Genomic DNA, 19,582 nt, shown 5'->3' with positions numbered 1-19,582 from the left:
CTTTTTAACTAAAGTTTGGCAACACAGACAAGTTCCTGTGCTGAAATCTCTACTCAGGAAAAACTAGCATTCAAGTCAGTGCAAGTCTTGTTTGAATGAGAACTGTTGGCAATGGCCCAAAAGTTGATAGGTTCCCAACAGTACTGAACTCTTAAGGAATTATATAGGTTAATACTACTAGCTGATTTCACAAACTTGGTGATCGGCCTATTGTAAACATGGTTTGCGTACTTTAACTGAATATTCAGTGTCAGACACTTTTTTTAAATTTAAACAGATATCTGTCTCTGTATTTAAAAGAAGTGAATTCCTCTATGTATGTCTTAAATATGCTATTGGAGGTGGCAGGTATCAAATAAAACTCAATACTCCTGAGATTTAGTGGGCTTAGAATAAAATCCAGATTTTGCAGCTGGGTACTGTCTATACACTGGGCAGCCCAAACCCCGCATTCACCTACTGATTTATCACTATCTCCTCTGAGAAGTATGTAATACTCATGCACACACCTAGAAGTATGCATGCACATACATGTATACTGAGCATTCTTTTGATAAGGCTTTATTTATGTGGCCTCATCCACAAATATCTGATGGTCTTCCCCCGTGGTCATGTGTAAAAAAATATTATACACTTGTAGTTCTTCTAGCTTGTTAAAAATGTAATTGTACGTTTGTAGTCACCAAATCAATTGATCTTTTGTGGTGGCAATGAATTTACAAATGCCAGGGAATAACTTGTCATTTCATTTCATGTACCAAGAGAGCTTCCATTTTCTCATTTCCAAGCCTCAGCAGTGCATACAGCAGACAAATTAGCAGCGTAAATCTAAGTGCTTCAATCCTAGCAACTGCATAATTCCCTCATCTGCATAGTCCTATCAGTTATTTACAGTAAATGCTTTTCTTTGCAGTAAATAAGTCGTAAATGGATCATTACACCTTAAATTATTATTTGGACAAGTGTGGTAGTAATTAGCATGGCAGTGATTTGTATGTCTGTTTCCTTTAATGTTCTCAACAAGTGAAAGTGATGTAAGGACTTCTTTTCTTCCAAATAAAGGACTGTACACTACATGTAAATAAAATGTTAATTATTGGGGTCAGTTTCAAAGATTCATTTTTCTCAGAAGATGATTATAGCCTCAAATGTTTCCATATTAGAAGCCATTCTTTATTGCACTTAGGCGGCGTATAATGCAGAACAAGGAACCACGTCAGCAGTTGTAGTGGGTTTTTAATTATTTATCTATCTACTGTAGTCAATAAACAGCACATACAGTTCAAGAAGGGTGCTGTTATCTATAATATCTGGAAACAAAGAGCCAAAAAAAATTATATGTGCAGGAGTCAGTTGAGGTGTGTTGTAATAATTCAGAAATGCATGGGATTAGGTGTTTTCTACATAAAGTTCAATGTGCAGCTATTTATAATCCCTAAATTACAAGATGTAAGATGTATCAAAATCTTGCCATTCTGCCTACACAGATTGCTTTTCATTTAGCTACTAGTATTGCACACTTGTGTTTACGATGGCTGAGGATCAGCACTAGAGCTACAATATATTGAGGCAGAGGACAGATGATTCCATACAATGTAAATGGGAATAACAGCGGTTGTCTCTTGCCATTGGGAAATGATTGCTATAATTTAGCTGCTTAGAAGAAACAGAACAAGAAGGTAGCCAGAATATAGATGGAGTAGTGGAATGCGCTACTCTATATGCTGTTGGGCATCATCACTTAGATCAGGTGATGGGCCTGATTCTAATTTTCACACCAGCGTAAATCAGGAGTAAGCCTGTGGAGATATATCCACAGCAGCGGCTCAATCTTTCTCTAAATTACTCAAGAGGTAACAAACATTCTTTCATTTTGGCAGGGACTCTGGTGTAAACAGTTACAAACCTCCAGAATCACGCCTTTGAAAGTTTTCTACCTCTGCGTTCTAAATAGAGAGCAGCAGAGAGATGGATTTGAGATAACTGATGGTCAGATTAAAATAGTGGTTTTGATAATCTTGGAATTCTAAGGAATGCAGATCTCATTAAAAAGAGTGGAAGGAAGGGAAACTTTTTTGTTTTTTGAATCACAAAATATATATTTTTGATTACACGAACCCAGATAAATTATTCAGAAGGAAAACAAAGGAACAAAGCAAAAAGATCATCAAAGAATTAGAAAACATGGGGAAAATAAGTTTATAATATTGTAAAAATGTTTTCACTAAGCAAATTCGGAGGAAATAAATAGCCAGCAGGGAATAAGAAACAGAGGTGGTGTCTGCTCTCGTGGTTAAAAACAAAGGCTGAAATATAAACTGGGGGGACAAAACTGACTGGAGATAAGCAGAAAACTGTGGAATGGTGTTTTTATGATTACTTATAGCCACGTTACTAGATAACATTTGAATGTTAAGCCTGGCATCCCAGGCAGAGTGTTTGGGAGGAACAGAAATTAAACTTACCACATTGAGAAGGAATTTCCAAGGGGACAAAATTTCTGCTGCACAAGTGGACAAAGGCAGCTGCCAAGTTGCAGGCAGCTTTCAACTCACTGGAGTCACAAGCATCATGCATGCACATGCTGTAGAATGGTTCAGGGTCCACCTTCAAACATGAACAGAGTTATACGTAATGTTTCGGTTACATGAAGCAAAGTGCACAACTCTTCTAACAGATCGATAATAATTTGGAAATGTGAATAAACCTTCTTTTAGCTTGTCTTGAGTTGTCAACCTCAGCTGCAAATGAGAATTAACATAGGTGAAATTAAGGTATTTAGACCATATCAAGAGTCTATAAATAACTCTGCAGCAAATCAGGCAAATTAACTGTGAAAGAATGAAATCAAGAACTTCAGAGGAATTGACTTTTTTCATTCCACATGTCCGTTTTCTGAAATCAGTATTAACATATCTTTTATTATGACTGATTCTAGGGCTTTACTGTATTCCATATTCTAGACCAGTATGATAAACTACAATGTCAAGACAAGATAGCATTCCATTGATCAGAGAAACGTATTTATGTGGTGGAGAGACTGTGACATTTGGTTAGTCCTTCTGTGATGCTGTTCTGATCACTACAGAGGTTGAGTTTTCAACTAAACGCCTGATAGTTAAAAGTAATGATGCTGGAATGTTCACCTTCCTGCAATCTTTCATAATTCATTTATGCAGCTTTGAAGAGTGGTGATAGGAGGTTCAAACCTTCCTTCACTGATTCTTATTAATACTTACAACTTTGAAGCAGTTCCTAAGAAGAGAGTGAGGTTCTCGAAAAAACACTTTACAAACTTTTTGCTTAGCTGTGATGGAACACGGTTTCACCTTCTTCTGTACGTAGTTGCAGTGACTGCTCACCTGAGAAAACAAGACTAGTCAATAAATAAACACTGTTTTTTAAAGTACTAATGCACTGTAAACCCCTTCATTTACATTGGGCAATATCACTGCAAGCAATAAAGATGAAGGCTTGTTAGACTTTTGTTTTTACACTGCTCTGAATAATTGTTTATTGTTTCATTAATATTAGGATGTGCCATGCACTCTTTATAGTTGAAACAACGACTGTATCGTCTTATAAATATTACAGGTTACAAACATTGTTTCCTTTTCCTATCAATTTTTGTGATTCATTAAAGATTTTTTTGTATAACTTCTGAAACAAGTTGTTGGCTAGCTGTCTTTTTTAATCTGTCATGTATGTTATTAAAAGTAGTGTTTTTACTAGGTCCTTTTATAGTGAGAAAACAGTTACTCAGATTCTTTCTAACTATTGCACTTATTAACAAGAATATTTATGAAGTTTTAAGAGAAAATAATCACAAGTGGAAGGTAGTAGCAATGACAAACATTTCTGCACAATGAGATGTGGGTGGATTATCGTGATGCAGGTCCAATCACAAAAGTGGTGATATGCAACATCAACCAAATCAGAAATGAGCAGGATTCACTGCAGCTTATGTCATGATTTGTTTGGCATGAACATTGCAAATGCACATTTGTGCATCAGATCAGTATGCCGTGAGGTCAACTCTACATTCAGGCAGAACACAAATGTAAGCTCAGGTTCTACTATCTCCTTAAGGAGAGAATTTTAACGTGACAATTTAGCCTCCCAAACAATTCTTTTTCTATGCAGGCATTCAATCGCATGGCTCCTGGCTTACAAAGTCTCCTGTCGCCCCACATTCTGCTCTTTTGCCCCCTGTGGTTCAGGGCTCTCCTGGGAACCACAGCAGGGATAGGAGTTAGAATGCCGGCAGCTCCTCCGGCTCAGCTCTACAGCTCCCAGCCCTGCACCCACCCACCCCAGCCCTGTCCTCTGGCGGGGCTGCTGAACCGAGCACAGAGAGATGCAGCTGCGTGGAAGGGCTGGGGTAGTTCAGGGCTCTCCTGGGAACTGCAGCGGGGAAAGGAGCAGAACGTGGGGCCACCGAGCAGCCCCACGCTGGCAGCTCCTCCAGCACAGCTGTACTGCCCCCAGCCCTGTCCTCTGGCAGGGCTGCTTTACAGACGGAGGAGACCCTGAGTGAAAGGGCTGGGGCGGTACAGCTGCCCCAGAGGAGCTGCTGGCATGGGGCCGCCTGGTGGCCCCACGTTCTGCTCCTCCTGTGTCTTTCCGGTACGCTGTACCAGCTATAAAGATCTTGCTGGTATGGCAGACTGTACCGTACCGCCCTACTTGCACTGTTGAAGAGATGTAAGCTCCGTTTTATCAGTACCACTAAATACATTGTCCGGCAGGTTATTCCCACTGTATTGTCTCATCCTACCCCTTTAAAAAAGTTTGTAGTCATTAGAATGAATTCCTGACTTGGCATATTTGTATTCCTGGCCCTTGCTTTAATGATGTATGACAATGGTACATTATCAGCAAGTCAATCTTTTTATTACTTTTTCTGAATGGGATAGGAGTCAAACTGACTGCAAGCAGCTCACAGAGTTCAGCTAAAGTCATCTATAGATTCTTCCTGGCGGTATTCAGCACTCCAAAGATGCTGAGTGGCATACAAATAAAATGTAGCAATCAATAGTATAAGCAGAGTCATTATGACATCAACCACTTAAAAAGGTCATGCATGCCTTCCTAGCTTGTTTACGGTATTACAAGAAGTTTCGTATATATTGTGTTAAATTGATTATTTTTACTAACTCAAGTTGCCCAGGTGCTTTTGCATTTGGTGCTAATATGTATTCTTAAATACAGACGCTCCCCAGGTTACACAAGACCCGACTTACGCAAATCCGCACTTACGGAAAAAGTTATGTAAGCTAGAAATAGGCGGGTTTTTTTGGTTTTTTGTGTAATGGTTGGGTATACGTTTCCGACTTATGCAAAATTTGAGTTACAGAAGGCATTCTGGAACGGAACAATTGCATAAGTCAGGGAGTGCCTCTAAATGGAAGGAAATTAATAATAAATAAGTAGTTTACATTAACAATGCACCTCTGTCCATCCCACCATGATACTGGCCATATCACCCATATAATCATCCATCTGATTCTCCAATAGCAGAGCAGAAGTAAGATATCTTGAACCCTTCTGCTATTTGAGGCAGAGTTCAGAAGCCCTGAATTGGAGGTAGATGGTTGCAGTGGTTCTGGCTGTGGAAGTAGATCATAGTCTTGCAAAGGAAGAGCCACAAAGTCTCAGTGGCATCATCTGCTTTGGGTATTTTTTTGAGTAAGCTCTTTAGTAACTGATGTGGAAAGGCCACAGAGGCGTTAATACCAACCAGAGTTGGTGTTCTCAAAGGCAAACATCTTGGCCAGGCATTGTAAGCTTCATTTTCCTTTTTCTGCATTAGTCCTGTAGTACAGCTTATGAGCTCTGCTCATTTTTCCTGGAGCACCTGCTATCAAATATATATTAGCTAGTCACACCCTTGACTAGCTATATGCCTCGTTTAACTGCACACCTGGGTCCATAGTAGAATTGTGTGCATGTGGTTGTAGAGGCTGAAAACACATTCAGTGAAATTGGGTGTGCAAACAACCAATGTGATGTTTACCTGGCCATAACATGCATTTATTTGCTTAAACTTTCCAAGAAAATTCACCTTCAGGCAGAAACCAAGCATGGAAACTTTCAGCCCAGGGGAAAGATTCCAAAATTTCCATGCATGGTTTCTGCCTGAAGGTGAATTTTCTTACAAAGTTTAAGCACATAAATGCAGTTTTCCCCCAAATAAATGTAGGGTGAATATTTTGGTCCACATTTCCAGTATTCTGTGGCTAACGCATGTGTTCCTGTACCTTCTATCTGTATGATTTTAACCCTTTCAGTAAAACAAAAGTTCTCTGTCACGAGTATGTTACGTGGCCCTTTGTGTTCCAAGTGCCACATGTGACCTCAAAAGACAGATATCTTGCAACAGTGCTTTCTGATAGCAGTGAGATAGCCAGCATACCTGCCAGCTCTGTGTAAATTCCTGCACGCTACCAGTGTAGGAGTGATTGGGAAGCATCCATTCATTTCCAGCTTCATTATCATTGGTACCAAAAAGACCAGCTGATACACCTGGAACCAAATGAAAACAGAGGAAGATAAAAACAGAGCCACAGGAGAATTCTGGTTTTAAAAGCCACCTCTGGCCTTTTGCTATCCTGCCTAATGGAACTCAGGTGTAAGGCAGAGGTGATGTGTTTGGGTGCCAGAAGGATGGTATCCCTTGGCAGAGTAACAGGTTGAGGGAGCTATATTGTCCTCCCATGTGTTAGCTTTTCACTCTGCCCTCCTGCCGGAGAAAGGAGCTGCCATGACAGAAGACGTATGTCTATAAAGATACAGGGTGCGCTGTAAAGTTTGGGGTGGTGCATTACATATGAGTGGTGAAGCCATGAGTGGGGTATGTTAATCATACCAAAAGAATGAAGCTTTTGTACTATACATTCATATGCTCCGTTATATCTGACATATTAGACAGAAGCTCTCAGACTGGCTTGTGGAGGTGGGCTGGCTGGTCACATGGTACTGGCACCTCAAGCTGCTATACTCCATTAAACGACTGGAAAATTATAATAATTCTATGTAAACCAGAGGTGGGGAAACTACGGCCCGCGGGCCACATCCGGCCCGTGGTACCGTCCTGCCCAGCCCTTGAGCTCCTGGCCAGGGAGGCTAGCTCCTCCCCTGCTGTCCTCAGCTCACTGTGCCGCCAGTGCTCTGGGTGACGTGGCTGGCGGGGCGGGGGGAGCAGTTGGATAAGGGGCAGGGGCTCCCAGGGGGCAGTCAGGGGATAGGGAGCAGGGGGCGGTTGGATGGGAGGGAGGTTGGGGAGGGCGGTCAGGGGACAGGGAGCGGTTGGATAGGCCTGGGAGTCCTGGGGGGTCTGCTGGAGGGTGGGGTTGTGGATAAGGGTCGGGGCAGTCAAGGGACAGGAAGCAGGAGAGGTTGGATAGGGAGTGAGGTCCCGGGGGGTGGGGGGGTGGTCAGGGGATTGGATGGGTCGGGGGTTCTGAGGGGGGCAGTCAGGGGGCAAGAAGTGGGAGGGGGCAGATAGGGGATGGGGCCAGGCTGTTTGGGGAGGCACAGCTTTCCCTACCCAGCCCTCCAAACAGTTTCACACCCCGATGTGGCCCTCGGGCCAGAAAGTTTGCCCACCCCTGTAAACACTTGCTGCTGTTACTATAGGGACATATATTTCTCATCATATTCACTGGCAGTGTCTTGTGCCATCTCCAGGGCTTGAAGGAAAGGCTGATGCAGGGCAGCCCGTATTCTGAAACCTGAGGTTTCTAGAATTCAGAGAGAGAGAAAAACAAATTAGAAGCAGAAGGGAATGGCTATGCTGAATGTTTAGTACTTACCATGATGCCATCCATCCAGTGTAACAGTACAAAGATCATAGTGAAAGTTGCAGGAGACAAAGACTCCATTCTCGTTCAATACTTCAATTCTGTTAGCGTCTTTTCTTATGGTGATGCCATTCTTTTCAAGGGACTGATCCAAACTGAGGCAGTTCTCTTCCATTTGTGAAAAATTGTACATCTTGTATGTCTATTTTAAGATAATGATAAAAATGTTCAGGGTAACTAACTTAGGATGGACTTTGCACGATGTTGATTCCCCTGAACTCCCCAATGAAGTTCTACTTTCAAATATCTGAAACATAACTTATGTTAGAAATGGCAACTCCTGGTTACTGGGTCAGCTCACAGTTTGCACATTTGCAAATGGATGGTGCCATTTATGCACAGCCCTGTGTGGAGGACAGTGTGAAGCTCCTAAGGGAGCAGTGAAGCACAAAGCCTCCCAGGTGGACACAAGCAGTGAGGTATAGCTTGTTCCTCCAAGCGCAGGTGGTGTAGTTCTTCCTGCTTACATGGGCCATGCTGGGGAAAGGTTCCTTGAGCCTTCTCCATCCCATGTATCCACATATGGGCCAGGCAGAATATAGTCCAGGATTGATGGTATTAGTTTCTCTTATTGAGGGCTATTCCCTTTTGCTGATATATTAGTGGGCTTTTCCTATCTTTGCATTAACTTATGTGAGCCACTGTATGCTAAGTCTGAACTGCAGATAAATTCAGGGTTTGGCTTCTTTGTCAAAGTGCAGTGATTTCAGTGTTCATATTCTCTTCTGGAAAGGAATGAAGTTTGAATCTCCTCTCCTACCTTGAGTCCTGGGTAGATATCAATGGTAGTCTGGTTCATCTCCATGTGCAATGATCTCAAGCCACTACTCTCCTGGTTCAGCACTACAGTAAAGGTATTGTGAATAAAGTCCTTGGCAAGTAGCACACTGCACTTCGATGTCAGATCATACATTCTTCCATCAAAAGTCCTAAAGTGCTTGTTGCCCATCAGCACAGCATGATCTGGAGGATGATATTGCAAAAGCAATGTCACTGTGTTGTTCACAGAGCTCAATGGGTGGCACTTATTAACTGCTTGCCAGAATCAGAACACCTTCTTTGCCTATTTGTTCTCAGGAAACTTTCTAAGATATTCATCAGCATAAATTCTAAAGCAGTTACAAATTGTCCCCTATCAGCAAATGCATCAGTTTCCTTATAATTATATACCGTGCTGGATCCCAATGTCCTGGAACTTTGGGAAGTATGAAAACAGGATCCAAAGTTTACACTTGAGCCCATCTCTTTTTACAATCTTACTGCTAAATATACATATTCTTATACAGAAAGCAGGAATAAATATTAAGCGTGTGCCTCAAACAGAGGAAAGCCAGCAAAATCAGAGATAAGACTGCGACTTTCACAGGTGCGGAGGATTCCACTCCAACTGTAGTCAATGGAAACAGTGGGTGCACAGCATCCCTGAAAATCTTACATCGGAAGCCCCCTTTTAAAGCCCTCCATTCTGCCCAGCTGTTGGAGCTAATGAAGCATGAGATATACTGTCCAAAAACTACTGTTTCTGGAAGATATGTTGTATACTAATTGTTGGTCAGATGTTCAATGAGGAATGCTCCTATTAGCAATGCTCCCTATCTAATGCGGTTGCTGAAGTGTCTGCATCTTGTGCACTCTGAAGTTAACAGGAGTTATGTCATTGACTTCAATTAAATTAGGATCAGGCCCTCAGTAGGAGACTCAGATATTACCTCAGCCATAATGCATGCTCTGAGACCTCATCACAATGGGATGTAGGTGAGATACAGATATATTCTACCTGCTCATTCCCCGTTTCTCAACATAGTGATGTTATAAAACAGCTTTTCTGCACGGTATGTAATTTAAAAAATAAGAAAAATTCTCATGGAAACTTGCTGGAGCTGAAAGATCGCAAAAATAGCTTATTTACTGGTAGGTGACTGTTATTCCACCAAAATATCAGTCTACATGAAATACCATCCATAGAAATATGGTGTTAATTAACAGTCCTCTCTAGTTATGCAAAATTCTGTCTGGAGCTCAGAGGGGACTGGGACCAGCTGAGAAATATGTTAGAGCTGTCAAGGAACTTACATTCAAAGGGACTCTCCATCATCCTCTGTTTGATTCTATAATATTCAGCTACTGGGTTGATGTTGTAGAGATCCCTGAGGGGCCTCATTATCTGTTCTTCAATGAGGTAGTTAGTGATGTTTGCCAGGTCCACAGAGTGGTCTCCTTTAGGCAGCATTGGCAGTTTCACTGCCATTGCACAGTTCCTTTGGGACACAAATGATTCACTCATGTTACTACTGGTGTTAAATTGATTCAATGCAGTTAATGTATCAAATGTTATAAAATGGGAAAGAAAAATGCTACTTAAGGCTGAGTGTACCAGAGTTATTCTATTTGCTGGTGGATATTTATTCTCCGAGGTGGAAAAAGCAGGCTATGATAGTAGATGATAACTTATATTGTCAATGTTAACTGGTATAAAGGGTGTCCAAGGACAGTTGCTTGGTTCTCTTCCCTAATACTGTAACTTGATGTGAAAAACAAATATGTAAATATCTGTTTAGAAAACTATACTGCAGTGTAGAGCTTATCCAGGAATATCCACTGTTACCTGGCTGAAAAACTGTACAGGTTTGATAAAGGCTTTCGGAACTTGCTCACAGCTCTGGAAAACTTGGCTTCTGCCCACCTCAGCATCTGGTGTGTTGCCTAGTGGGGAACCAGAACAGCATATTATAAAATCAACTGTGACATTAACATGGTTTTCGGACCAGCCAGAACGTTGCTTTGATATCAAAGGACTAGCCACAAACACTCAATCCTCCCTCACATTTGTCACTTGCCTGACAGCATACCATCCTGTTATTTAGAGGTAGCTGGTGAATGAGAAGTTAACCATGTTAATATCAGAGAGAAATACAGCCTTCCTATGATGATGTCATTTAACATGAACCAACACTTCAATGAGTTGACATGCTACAGTTGCTACGGCAGAGGATTGAGATCTCCATTATATGCATTGGTTCTGCAGCCCAGACAACCTCCTTTAAACAGTTTTAAGTATATCATACCTCTGAAGGGCCCCAAGGCTATTTACAAACTATAGACTGACAGGAATTACACAGGTAGCTCTGGGGTGGGAAGACAGTAACCATGTGGATGACAAGCACACTGCTCGTGGTGTCATTCTGGCCAAAGACACCAGAGTGACACACCCTCTAATATGAAACATGTCACTGAGATGCCAGGCCACTTTTTCAAAAGTAGCAAACAGCCATACCCATATATCAGCAGTATGTGCACAAAGCAGGAAGGTGAAAATCTATCTGTGCAATTTGCATACACAAAAATGTTGCTTAAAATTTTAGGTGCAATTTTAGTAACTAGTTTGAGAGGAGGTTGAGGAATATGACCCTTGATGTCCACACAGAGCAGACAAAAAGCTTGAATTTTATTAAGAACTCATGTGAACAGCCCCAAAACAGAAAGGGATCCAATGATGGCATCTACCTTGAAAAGATGCAGGGTGAATCAGCCTGAGTGGGACCTGAACCAGACGTGTATGTAGAGAGACTCTCGGTATTTCAAAGCTGATGCTTAGACCTGTAAGCCATCCCCTCTGATATAAAAATGAAACATTGTTTTATACTAACCATATCCAAGCCTGTTTTCATGGCTCTTAATGTCACCTGGATTGGTTCCATTAACCATACATCTTTTACAATACTGGGCACAAAAGCCTGGATTTTCTTCATATATGCCTCTGTTTTCTCTTGCCAAACATCATCCAGTCGCTTCAAAGTCACATCATAGTAGGCATCCTTCAGAGTTGCTAATGGCTCTGAAACAAGTGTGAAACTGACCTTAGCAAATAGATTTCAAAATGGTCCCCAGCTGTGCTTCAGGACAAAATCTTCACTGCCCCAACACAGGTGGAGGGTGAGAGTACAAGAGGAAAAAAAGGGGATCTTTCCGTGCACAGGAGATTGGAGCTTTAGTTCTTGATCTTCTGTGCGGGACAGGCTATTGAAAACAGGTATGTCCCTGGTTCACCTACATGCCTGCCAGCATCCAGCAGCAGACACTGAGATGGTGGGGAGCGCATGCTGCTTTTTCAAATCCACTGTAAGGAATGTTACATAACATGCTTTCCCTGGGCTCCCTCAGTCTGTCCCCATCTGCCCTGCATGGGCAGAATGCCTCAGCACCTGGCTGCTCTACTGTTGCAGCTCTACCTCCCACCTTGTCATCCTCCAAGGAGGAGCAAGGGGACAATTTGGTTATTATAACCAAAAGCACAAATACACATTGAACTTGAGTCCAAGGACAAAGCCCGGCTATTGGCAATAGGGGGACAGATGACATTCCGTGACTTTGGTAGAAGTTTTCTCTTGTGCCATGATGAAGGCAGTTGTTAATCACAGATTAATACAGTTCACTTGATTTTCCTCTATTAGTTTGACTGCAAATGTCATCCATCTGAAACATCATGTGAACGGCTAGCAATGGAACGGGCCGGAAGCATGCTAACGACAGAACAGGTACAGTGCCCAGAATCTAGCTAACACAAGTTCCAGCACGCTAGTCCTCAATTTAATGGTCCTTTGGTTGAAATGCCAGGCGGGAGAGGGAGGTGGCATTTTTCATCATGTATTCCTTGACTGAGGAATCTGCTGCCAGTCTTAAGCCTTGTCTACAGTGCGGGGGGTGGGGGGGGGAGATCAATCTAAGTTACGCAACTTCTGCTACGTGAATAACATAGCTGAAGTTGACGTACTTAGATCTACTTACCGCGGGGTCCACACTATGCTATGTTGACAGGAGACGCTGTCCCGTCAACTCCCCTTGCACTTCTCGTTCAGGTGGAGTACAGGAGTCGACGGGAAAGCGATCTGCGGCCGATTTAGCCGGTCTAGACCTGCTAAATCGACTGCCGATGCATCGATCGCCATGCATTGTTCCCCCGGTAAGTGTAGACAAGCCCTAAGTGTGACAGAGCCTAGATTTACTGACCTTCAGGGCATGAGTCAAAGACTATACTTGTCGTCCAGGATTTCATTAGAGGGTTTGTTAAACCAGGGTTATCTGGCAGCTTTTTTATTGTGGCAACTGGAGAAATGATCTATGTGAATATGGATCCAGTGGAGTTTGTATAGATATTTATAAATAATCTATCAGAGCCCATTGTCTAGCTCAGCACTTTTTCATAGATCAAAATAAAACCTATTCAGCATCTTATTTACTCAGTTTGCTAGCCCCTGCTTACTTCCTGCACTGACCTCACCCTGTGCAGCATACCCCCTGGCTTTAGATGGCTCTGCTTACTTTTCAGTTCATTTTGCATTTGCTGGACAGTGTCTTGAATTTTTTCCAAGTAAAGTGGGAGGTTGTTCCTCAGGGTTTGCCTGATTCCACTCTGCTTCCACATCTGGGCGACAGCTTTCCCCCCACTTTGGAGGATTCCAGCAACCTCTTGGGAGGCTTTCAAAGGCCAGCCAGCTGCTTCATACAGGAAATCAATTTGCTGCACCTGCAGTGGGCCCCAAACAGCAAGAAATGTAGAAATATGCAGTGATCTTTAGCAAACTTTTGGAGCCTGTTTCCTGCGACAATAATCAGCACTCTGGAGCTTCAGGACTACCATGTCTTTAGCAGCAAACCTCACAGATTTCCCATAATGCTTTTGTGATGAATGTGGGAATTTTCTGTATACCCTATCTGTATACAAATATTATATACTCTGTACCCATCTTGGCATCACTACCGATGGGGGGGGGAAGAATTGTTTTTTCCCTAGGCATGGGAGATCAGGTTAGGTATGTGAGACATACAGGCACTAGAATTGTCTGGGCTGGAATCAACACATTTGAATGGAAGATCCTACAGAAACAATAGGAACCCCAATGACCAAAAATTACCACTTAGCTGCAGAGGCAGCTGTGGATGCGAATGCAGCATGGCTGGGACTGGAGAACAAAGACAAGAGGTGTCAGGTGTCTGCATTAAGAGGAGCAGGGTACACAGGCAAAGAGCGCTCCTTGAACTGGGAGACAAAGGAGACAAGGCGGGCGAGGATGCGATCAGGGGAAGTAGAGAATGGTGACACCCTCTCTTCCACCAATAGGAACCATATCCTAAGCCTGACCCTCTCATGATAACCCAAAGACTTTGAGATTCTGCATGCCAGGTGACTAATACAGTCATATTATACATATTATAAGTCATACAGTTAGCTCATATTGAAGAGCCTATTGGGTGTAGATGCAGATATATAGAGTAGTGCACCCTGAAGGTGTAAAAAAGGCCTCCCACAGGAACACGAGCTGTCTGGGCGCACTGTAGGGAGTCAGAGAGAGACGCAGGGATTGCTGGTGCCCAAGGCCCAGTTTCAGACCTGTGGAGGCTGTGGGCCTGCCCCTGTGGGACTGTGGGGACCCTTGGAGTCTGGCATGCTAAAGGGATCACTCCCAAAGGACTGGCTACAGGCTGGCACATAGACCAGAGCCTGTGAATCTGTGACAGATTTGTATCTTTCTTGCAAGATTCCTATAGAAAAGGGCTATCTGATTTATTGAAAACCCAAGGCAGGTTTATAGGACCAGACCCTGAAAGGTACTGAGTGCCCAGAATTCCACTAAAGTCTTTTGGAGATGAGGTGGATCAACATCCCTTAGGGTTTGTTACGTAGACAAGGAACCTTTATAAGGCTGGAGTGTGCTTTTCCTTTATATGAACAGCCATGTCCAGAAAGGATGGACCATTTAATAGTTCAAATTAAACAAAACAACCAGAGTTAATACAATAGTGTTTAATTTGTATTAATGACTGTGACCAAAAGCAACCCTGGATTCACACCCTACACACTATTGCCATAATCTTTCTACAAAATATGCCTTGTGAGGTATCATTTGAAAACTAATAATTCACTGATCAATAATATCATGCTGAAACGTAGGTTGCAATATTATATGTAAAGTTATAATCCCCCCCATATGATGTTGTTAGCGTATATTCAAACCCACATAGCCCTGACTAGGCAGAAGTTGTTAAACTGTCTGTCCTAAACAAAGGCATGTGTGTTTACCTCAGTTTACATATAAGTAGTAAACAGAGCCCTTGAGACAGCAAGAGAGGGTACATCAGTTTTGCAAAGATAAAGGACAAGCTAATGCCTCTAGCCAGGTGTCATCAAAGTTGACTGTAAATCACCGGTCAACTGGCCAGGAACAGATCGATCTGCATTTTCACAAACAAGATGGAAGCTCTTTCACCACAAGCCTCCATGTCTCCATCTTCACAGCAGAAAGGAACTTTATCTAGGGGTAACCCTCAGGAAAATGCATTTAAAAGGGGGACTGGACTATAAAAGTGAGGGGCAAAAACTCCCCAGGTAGTCAGTCGTGTCCCCCCCCGCCCCCGAAGAAGACAAAGGGACCAGCCTGTTGACTTTGGAAGGGATCCTGACATGAAAAATTTGCTGGGAACATGTGGCAAGGATTTTATCTTGAACCAAGAGTAATTTAAGTTTTAGCTACTAGAAAATGTTCTATCTTTCTTTCTCCTGTAACCATTTTTACTTTAATACTTTGCACTTGTACTCACTTAAAATCTCTCTCTTTGTATTTAAATGAATTTGTTTTGTTTTTATTCAAAACTAATCCAGTGTTCAAACTGAACTGTTTGGATAACTCCAGTTAAAGGAGCAAACTGCTGGATATTGTCCGCTTACAGGGGCAATGGACATCTAATATCTGAACTGTCCAGAAGAGGACTGGACTGAAAAACACACATTTTTAGGACAATTTGGGACTGGGAGTGTTATCACCCTGCAAGTAGTAACCCAGGCTGGTGGAAGCCAGAGTGTGATGGAGTGTTGCTGATGGGGTCAGAACTGTTGATCCAGAACTGCAGCTATACACAGACCCTTAGGCTACTACCTGCATGCTGTTAGGCTGTTGGTGAGTGGACCAGCTTGGGAGCTACATCAGCAAAGTGTTGTGAGACACCCAAGATCACAGGGCAGGTGGTGAGACAACGCTTCACTGGTCTGTGTTGCACCCCACAATGACCCCTTCCCAGAGAATAGCAAGGATGTTTCTTGCACAGGATTTCATGGTGCTCTCAGGTATACTGCATGACAGAATGGGACCATCCTGCATTAGATGATTTGGCCATTTTTAAGATGTTTACAATCTTTAAGCCAATTGGTCATGCTCATTACTTACTGATCTCCTGAATTTCCAAACAGATTCATCAAACTTCTTGATCTTCTCCAGGAGTTTGGCTTTAAGGTGGGACCCGATTTCATTAAGTTTATACTGTGAAAATATGAAATATCAGGATTTTATGATTTAGGAACCACTTGTCCTGGGCCAAGACCATTAAGAGTCTAGTCAAACTCCAGCAGAGTTCCCTTGTAGTTGAACTTCCACTGGGGAAACAAGCTGCACATTGCTCCAAAAGGGTGCAGCCTGGGCTAGAAAGAGGAAGAGGAGAAATTTGCTGACGCCCCAGCTCTCTGAAGACTCTCCTCCTTGCAGCACTCCTATGGAGCTGTGGTGGGAGTTCAGAGGCTTGGGCACTGAACTAGGATTCAGGAAACCTGGGTTCTATTCCTGCTGGATGAAATTGGGAAATTTTGTCTGTCTCTTCTATTTATACTATCAGCTCTTTGGGAGCAGGGTCTGTCTCTTAGTATGTTTTTACCTAGAACAAAGCAGACCCATTGATCTCAGTAGGATTTTTGTGCTGGGACAGCGTCCTTACTGTCTAGCTCTAGGTGGGTTGATCTTTTCAACTCCACTTTTGGCAAGACTCCCAACCCCCCCCCCCCCAAATGTTGACTCATCCCAGATATAAAAATGGTAACATAATATACATGGTTATGAGGGAAGAATCCCAAACACCTCTAATGTGCTACATTATTGGATACAATCCACTAATGAAACCCATCTGGAGGATGTTCCACTAATTTGATGAGGTTAAGAAAATATTCCATAGCTCAAACTGCTGCACTACTATCAACTGCTGCTAAAGGCATCTCACCTCAACTTTAACTACTGGATCTCCACAACCATGAGCCACCAAACTCAAGCTCTGGTTAACAGCAGTTAGCATCAATTGTCCCATTCTTTCTTGCCTTACGCCATTAATGCTGAGATAAGTGTTAATGGTAGCCATCTGTTGTCCATCAGTACATGCAGTGAGCTCTACTCCTTCCTCCAAGTCCCCTAGGAGAGTAAAAGGAGATATTCATTTGCACAGACAACATTGACAGGCATTAGTGTTTTAAAGCCAGCTTTATAATTAATTGAATAGAGTGGTATTTATGCAATAGCGATAGAGGTTATGTACTTGCAGAGAGAAGCAAGGATTAATGAGGAGAAACGTCAAATCAGCTTAATTATTTGCATTTTTCCTTTTGTGTAACTTGTATATACTTTACACTAAAAGCGTGCAGGCTTTTTGAAGCATTGGGTTAACATAATAAGGTGACATTCTCCTCTCAGATCTCCATAATGACTCTTGTGCTCTCCCTTTGACTTCCGCAGTCTTTCACTCACTCAAATCCTGCGTAGGTCACAAATGAAAATGTGTTGGGCAGTCTAATCACTCATTCATCCCCCCAAAAATGACTGTATGCAGTAGTGTCACACACTGATCCATTTCCGTGCAAGAGCATACCAAGAAGGGAGGACTGAGGTGTTGCATGGCTTCTGCAGGCATTCTGAGTCAAGCCATTGCTATCAACCCTTGATTTGCACATTAAACCCCATGTAGGCAAGGGGAAGATCAGTCACTCGAGACAGTGTTTCAACTACATCACCACCTATTCAAATCCAGACTTGGTTGGGAGTTATTCACAAGTCACTACCACCCAGCCTATATTAAATGAGTTGTTGGGCTCAGTATACAGGGTCCATATAGTGAAAAACTATCATCATAATTGGCACCCTTGTTGATAGGCTCAACTCCTCGGATTGAATGGCAATGAAAACTGAACTGAGGTGGCACTCTTTCCTCTCCTGTGTGTGCACAATGCAACTGGCTGTCAATCACAGCTTATTGTTATAAATTGCAGCCCTTATATACTTACCCTTTACATATCCCATATAATATTGATGACACCCCTTTCCTTTAGAAGCAGTTACTTTTACTTTCTCTTTTTGATCAATATTTCCCTCCATCAGGACTTGGCTTTGAACAGCTGAGGAAGTAGCAGTTCCTGTCAGACCTAGCCAAATATCCTCAGATGCTTTTAGCTGCATTCATAAGAAGAAAAAAATAGATATTGATGCAGAGCCAAGGCAAAGAATAAATGAAGCAACATTCAGTGATGATGTTGGAATGCAAATGGATTCTACATAAGACTAGATGGTAACGGAGATATTTTTCAATGCCTGTGCTTTACGCACAAGAGATCCTGTGCTGAAAAGCTCAAGCAATAGGATAATTGACTTGAGACAGAACAATTTGATAGCAAAGTGGAGTCAATCAATTACAGCATTGCAGATTGTGCCAGGCATGTGGATAATCTTTTAATGGTGGCAATGAAAGAAACACTGATGATCAGTTACTTGCTATACTGCCAGCTTGTGCCACTCATTCCCAGTGTATGTGCAGGAGTATAAAGCCCATATGCATGAGCTGAGTTTCCCACCTTTAATATCTCTTCTTTTGATATAGTTCCTTTAGAAGAATGTCCAAATCATTAAAATATTTCAAGTGGTAGCTAATGTTGCATAAAATAAATTATGGTTAGCTATCAGTGTTCCTCCCAAAACATGCTCAGCAAATGTCATGTGTTGACCTCAATGCTTTTCTCTTCCCCATGAGCTCCTCTATCTTACTTGCTAACTACAAGTTAAAAGCGAGAAAGGAAGGTGTTTGCCTGACTGATGATCATAGTATCAGGCAGTTCTCCATCTCTCTTGCAGAGACCAATGTTGTTTTCTGGCAATGGACCCTTTGTTTGAGTCTAACATTTTGTTTCCCCATGAATAAAATATGCTTGTTTTTGCGAAGATCCCGTTTTATGCTTCACCAACTAGGCCAGTCACTTAACCTGCAGATACTGAATAAAGTAGCAGGCTGTGGAGACCATTTAAAAAGCATAACACACACTCCGGTAGAGGTATACTTAGTGCATTTCTCACCAAAGTCTGCAGTTGACTGGTCTTGGTACTTTCTTTTCTCTTGTGGTCACACTGCATCTGCAGTGCACACCAACATGGTAAAGGGGTTTGCTACCAAAATCAGGAAGCAAACTCCTTTTTGATTTTTAGCCTGAATTTTCCCCATTTTACTGTCTTGTTAGTCATTTACTGCACTCACACAGATTAGAAGCTAGATGGCAGTATGTCTTCAACAGAGAAAAAAATGACACTGGGAGTGCTATAAAGCCCTTATTTTAAAAGACTTCACAGATGTCCGTGCCCAGCATTAAACTCACTTCAAATTCCATCAAATATTTCTTCACTTCAGCTGTGCTGTTATTTTTTAAGGCTATTGTGAGCACCCCATCCTCTCTGACATCACCAGTATGGTGTAATCTGCCTTCTGACTGCAGGATGATATCTCCTCTGTTGAGCTGATGCTTTCCAGAGAGAACAATTACCTAAATATGGAAAATGTCAATATTTAGGCTTAGTTTTACTATGGAAATTAAGAAGAGTAAGAGAATCTGCAAGAGTTGCCACAGATCTTGGCATTCTCTCAGTCACTCA

General features: G+C 42.3%; 1 protein-coding gene across 1 annotated transcript in view; it reads right to left on the bottom strand.

The window, feature by feature from the left end:
- Positions 1 to 2,373: 2,373 nt before the first annotated feature.
- The window catches only part of LOC144271419 (uncharacterized), a 139,226-nt gene continuing 122,017 nt past the window's right edge, over positions 2,374 to 19,582 (bottom strand). Inside the window, exons 57-69 of the mRNA XM_077828763.1 lie at positions 19,309 to 19,473; positions 17,953 to 18,118; positions 16,902 to 17,086; positions 16,082 to 16,174; positions 13,182 to 13,386; positions 11,510 to 11,697; positions 10,468 to 10,565; positions 9,936 to 10,120; positions 8,623 to 8,825; positions 7,815 to 8,004; positions 6,416 to 6,525; positions 3,240 to 3,362; positions 2,374 to 2,607 (exon numbers count right to left, since the gene is read on the bottom strand). Coding sequence (XP_077684889.1) covers positions 2,413 to 2,607; positions 3,240 to 3,362; positions 6,416 to 6,525; positions 7,815 to 8,004; positions 8,623 to 8,825; positions 9,936 to 10,120; positions 10,468 to 10,565; positions 11,510 to 11,697; positions 13,182 to 13,386; positions 16,082 to 16,174; positions 16,902 to 17,086; positions 17,953 to 18,118; positions 19,309 to 19,473 — 2,106 coding nt within the window. The 3' untranslated portion in view covers positions 2,374 to 2,412. The remainder of the gene's footprint in view (positions 2,608 to 3,239; positions 3,363 to 6,415; positions 6,526 to 7,814; positions 8,005 to 8,622; positions 8,826 to 9,935; positions 10,121 to 10,467; positions 10,566 to 11,509; positions 11,698 to 13,181; positions 13,387 to 16,081; positions 16,175 to 16,901; positions 17,087 to 17,952; positions 18,119 to 19,308; positions 19,474 to 19,582) is intronic.

The sequence above is a fragment of the Eretmochelys imbricata genome, chromosome 10 (genome assembly GCF_965152235.1).
Source record: "Eretmochelys imbricata isolate rEreImb1 chromosome 10, rEreImb1.hap1, whole genome shotgun sequence".
Lineage (NCBI taxonomy): Eukaryota > Metazoa > Chordata > Testudines > Cheloniidae > Eretmochelys > Eretmochelys imbricata.
Note: the sequence above shows the minus strand (reverse complement) of the source record. Positions and strands in the feature narration are given on the sequence as shown.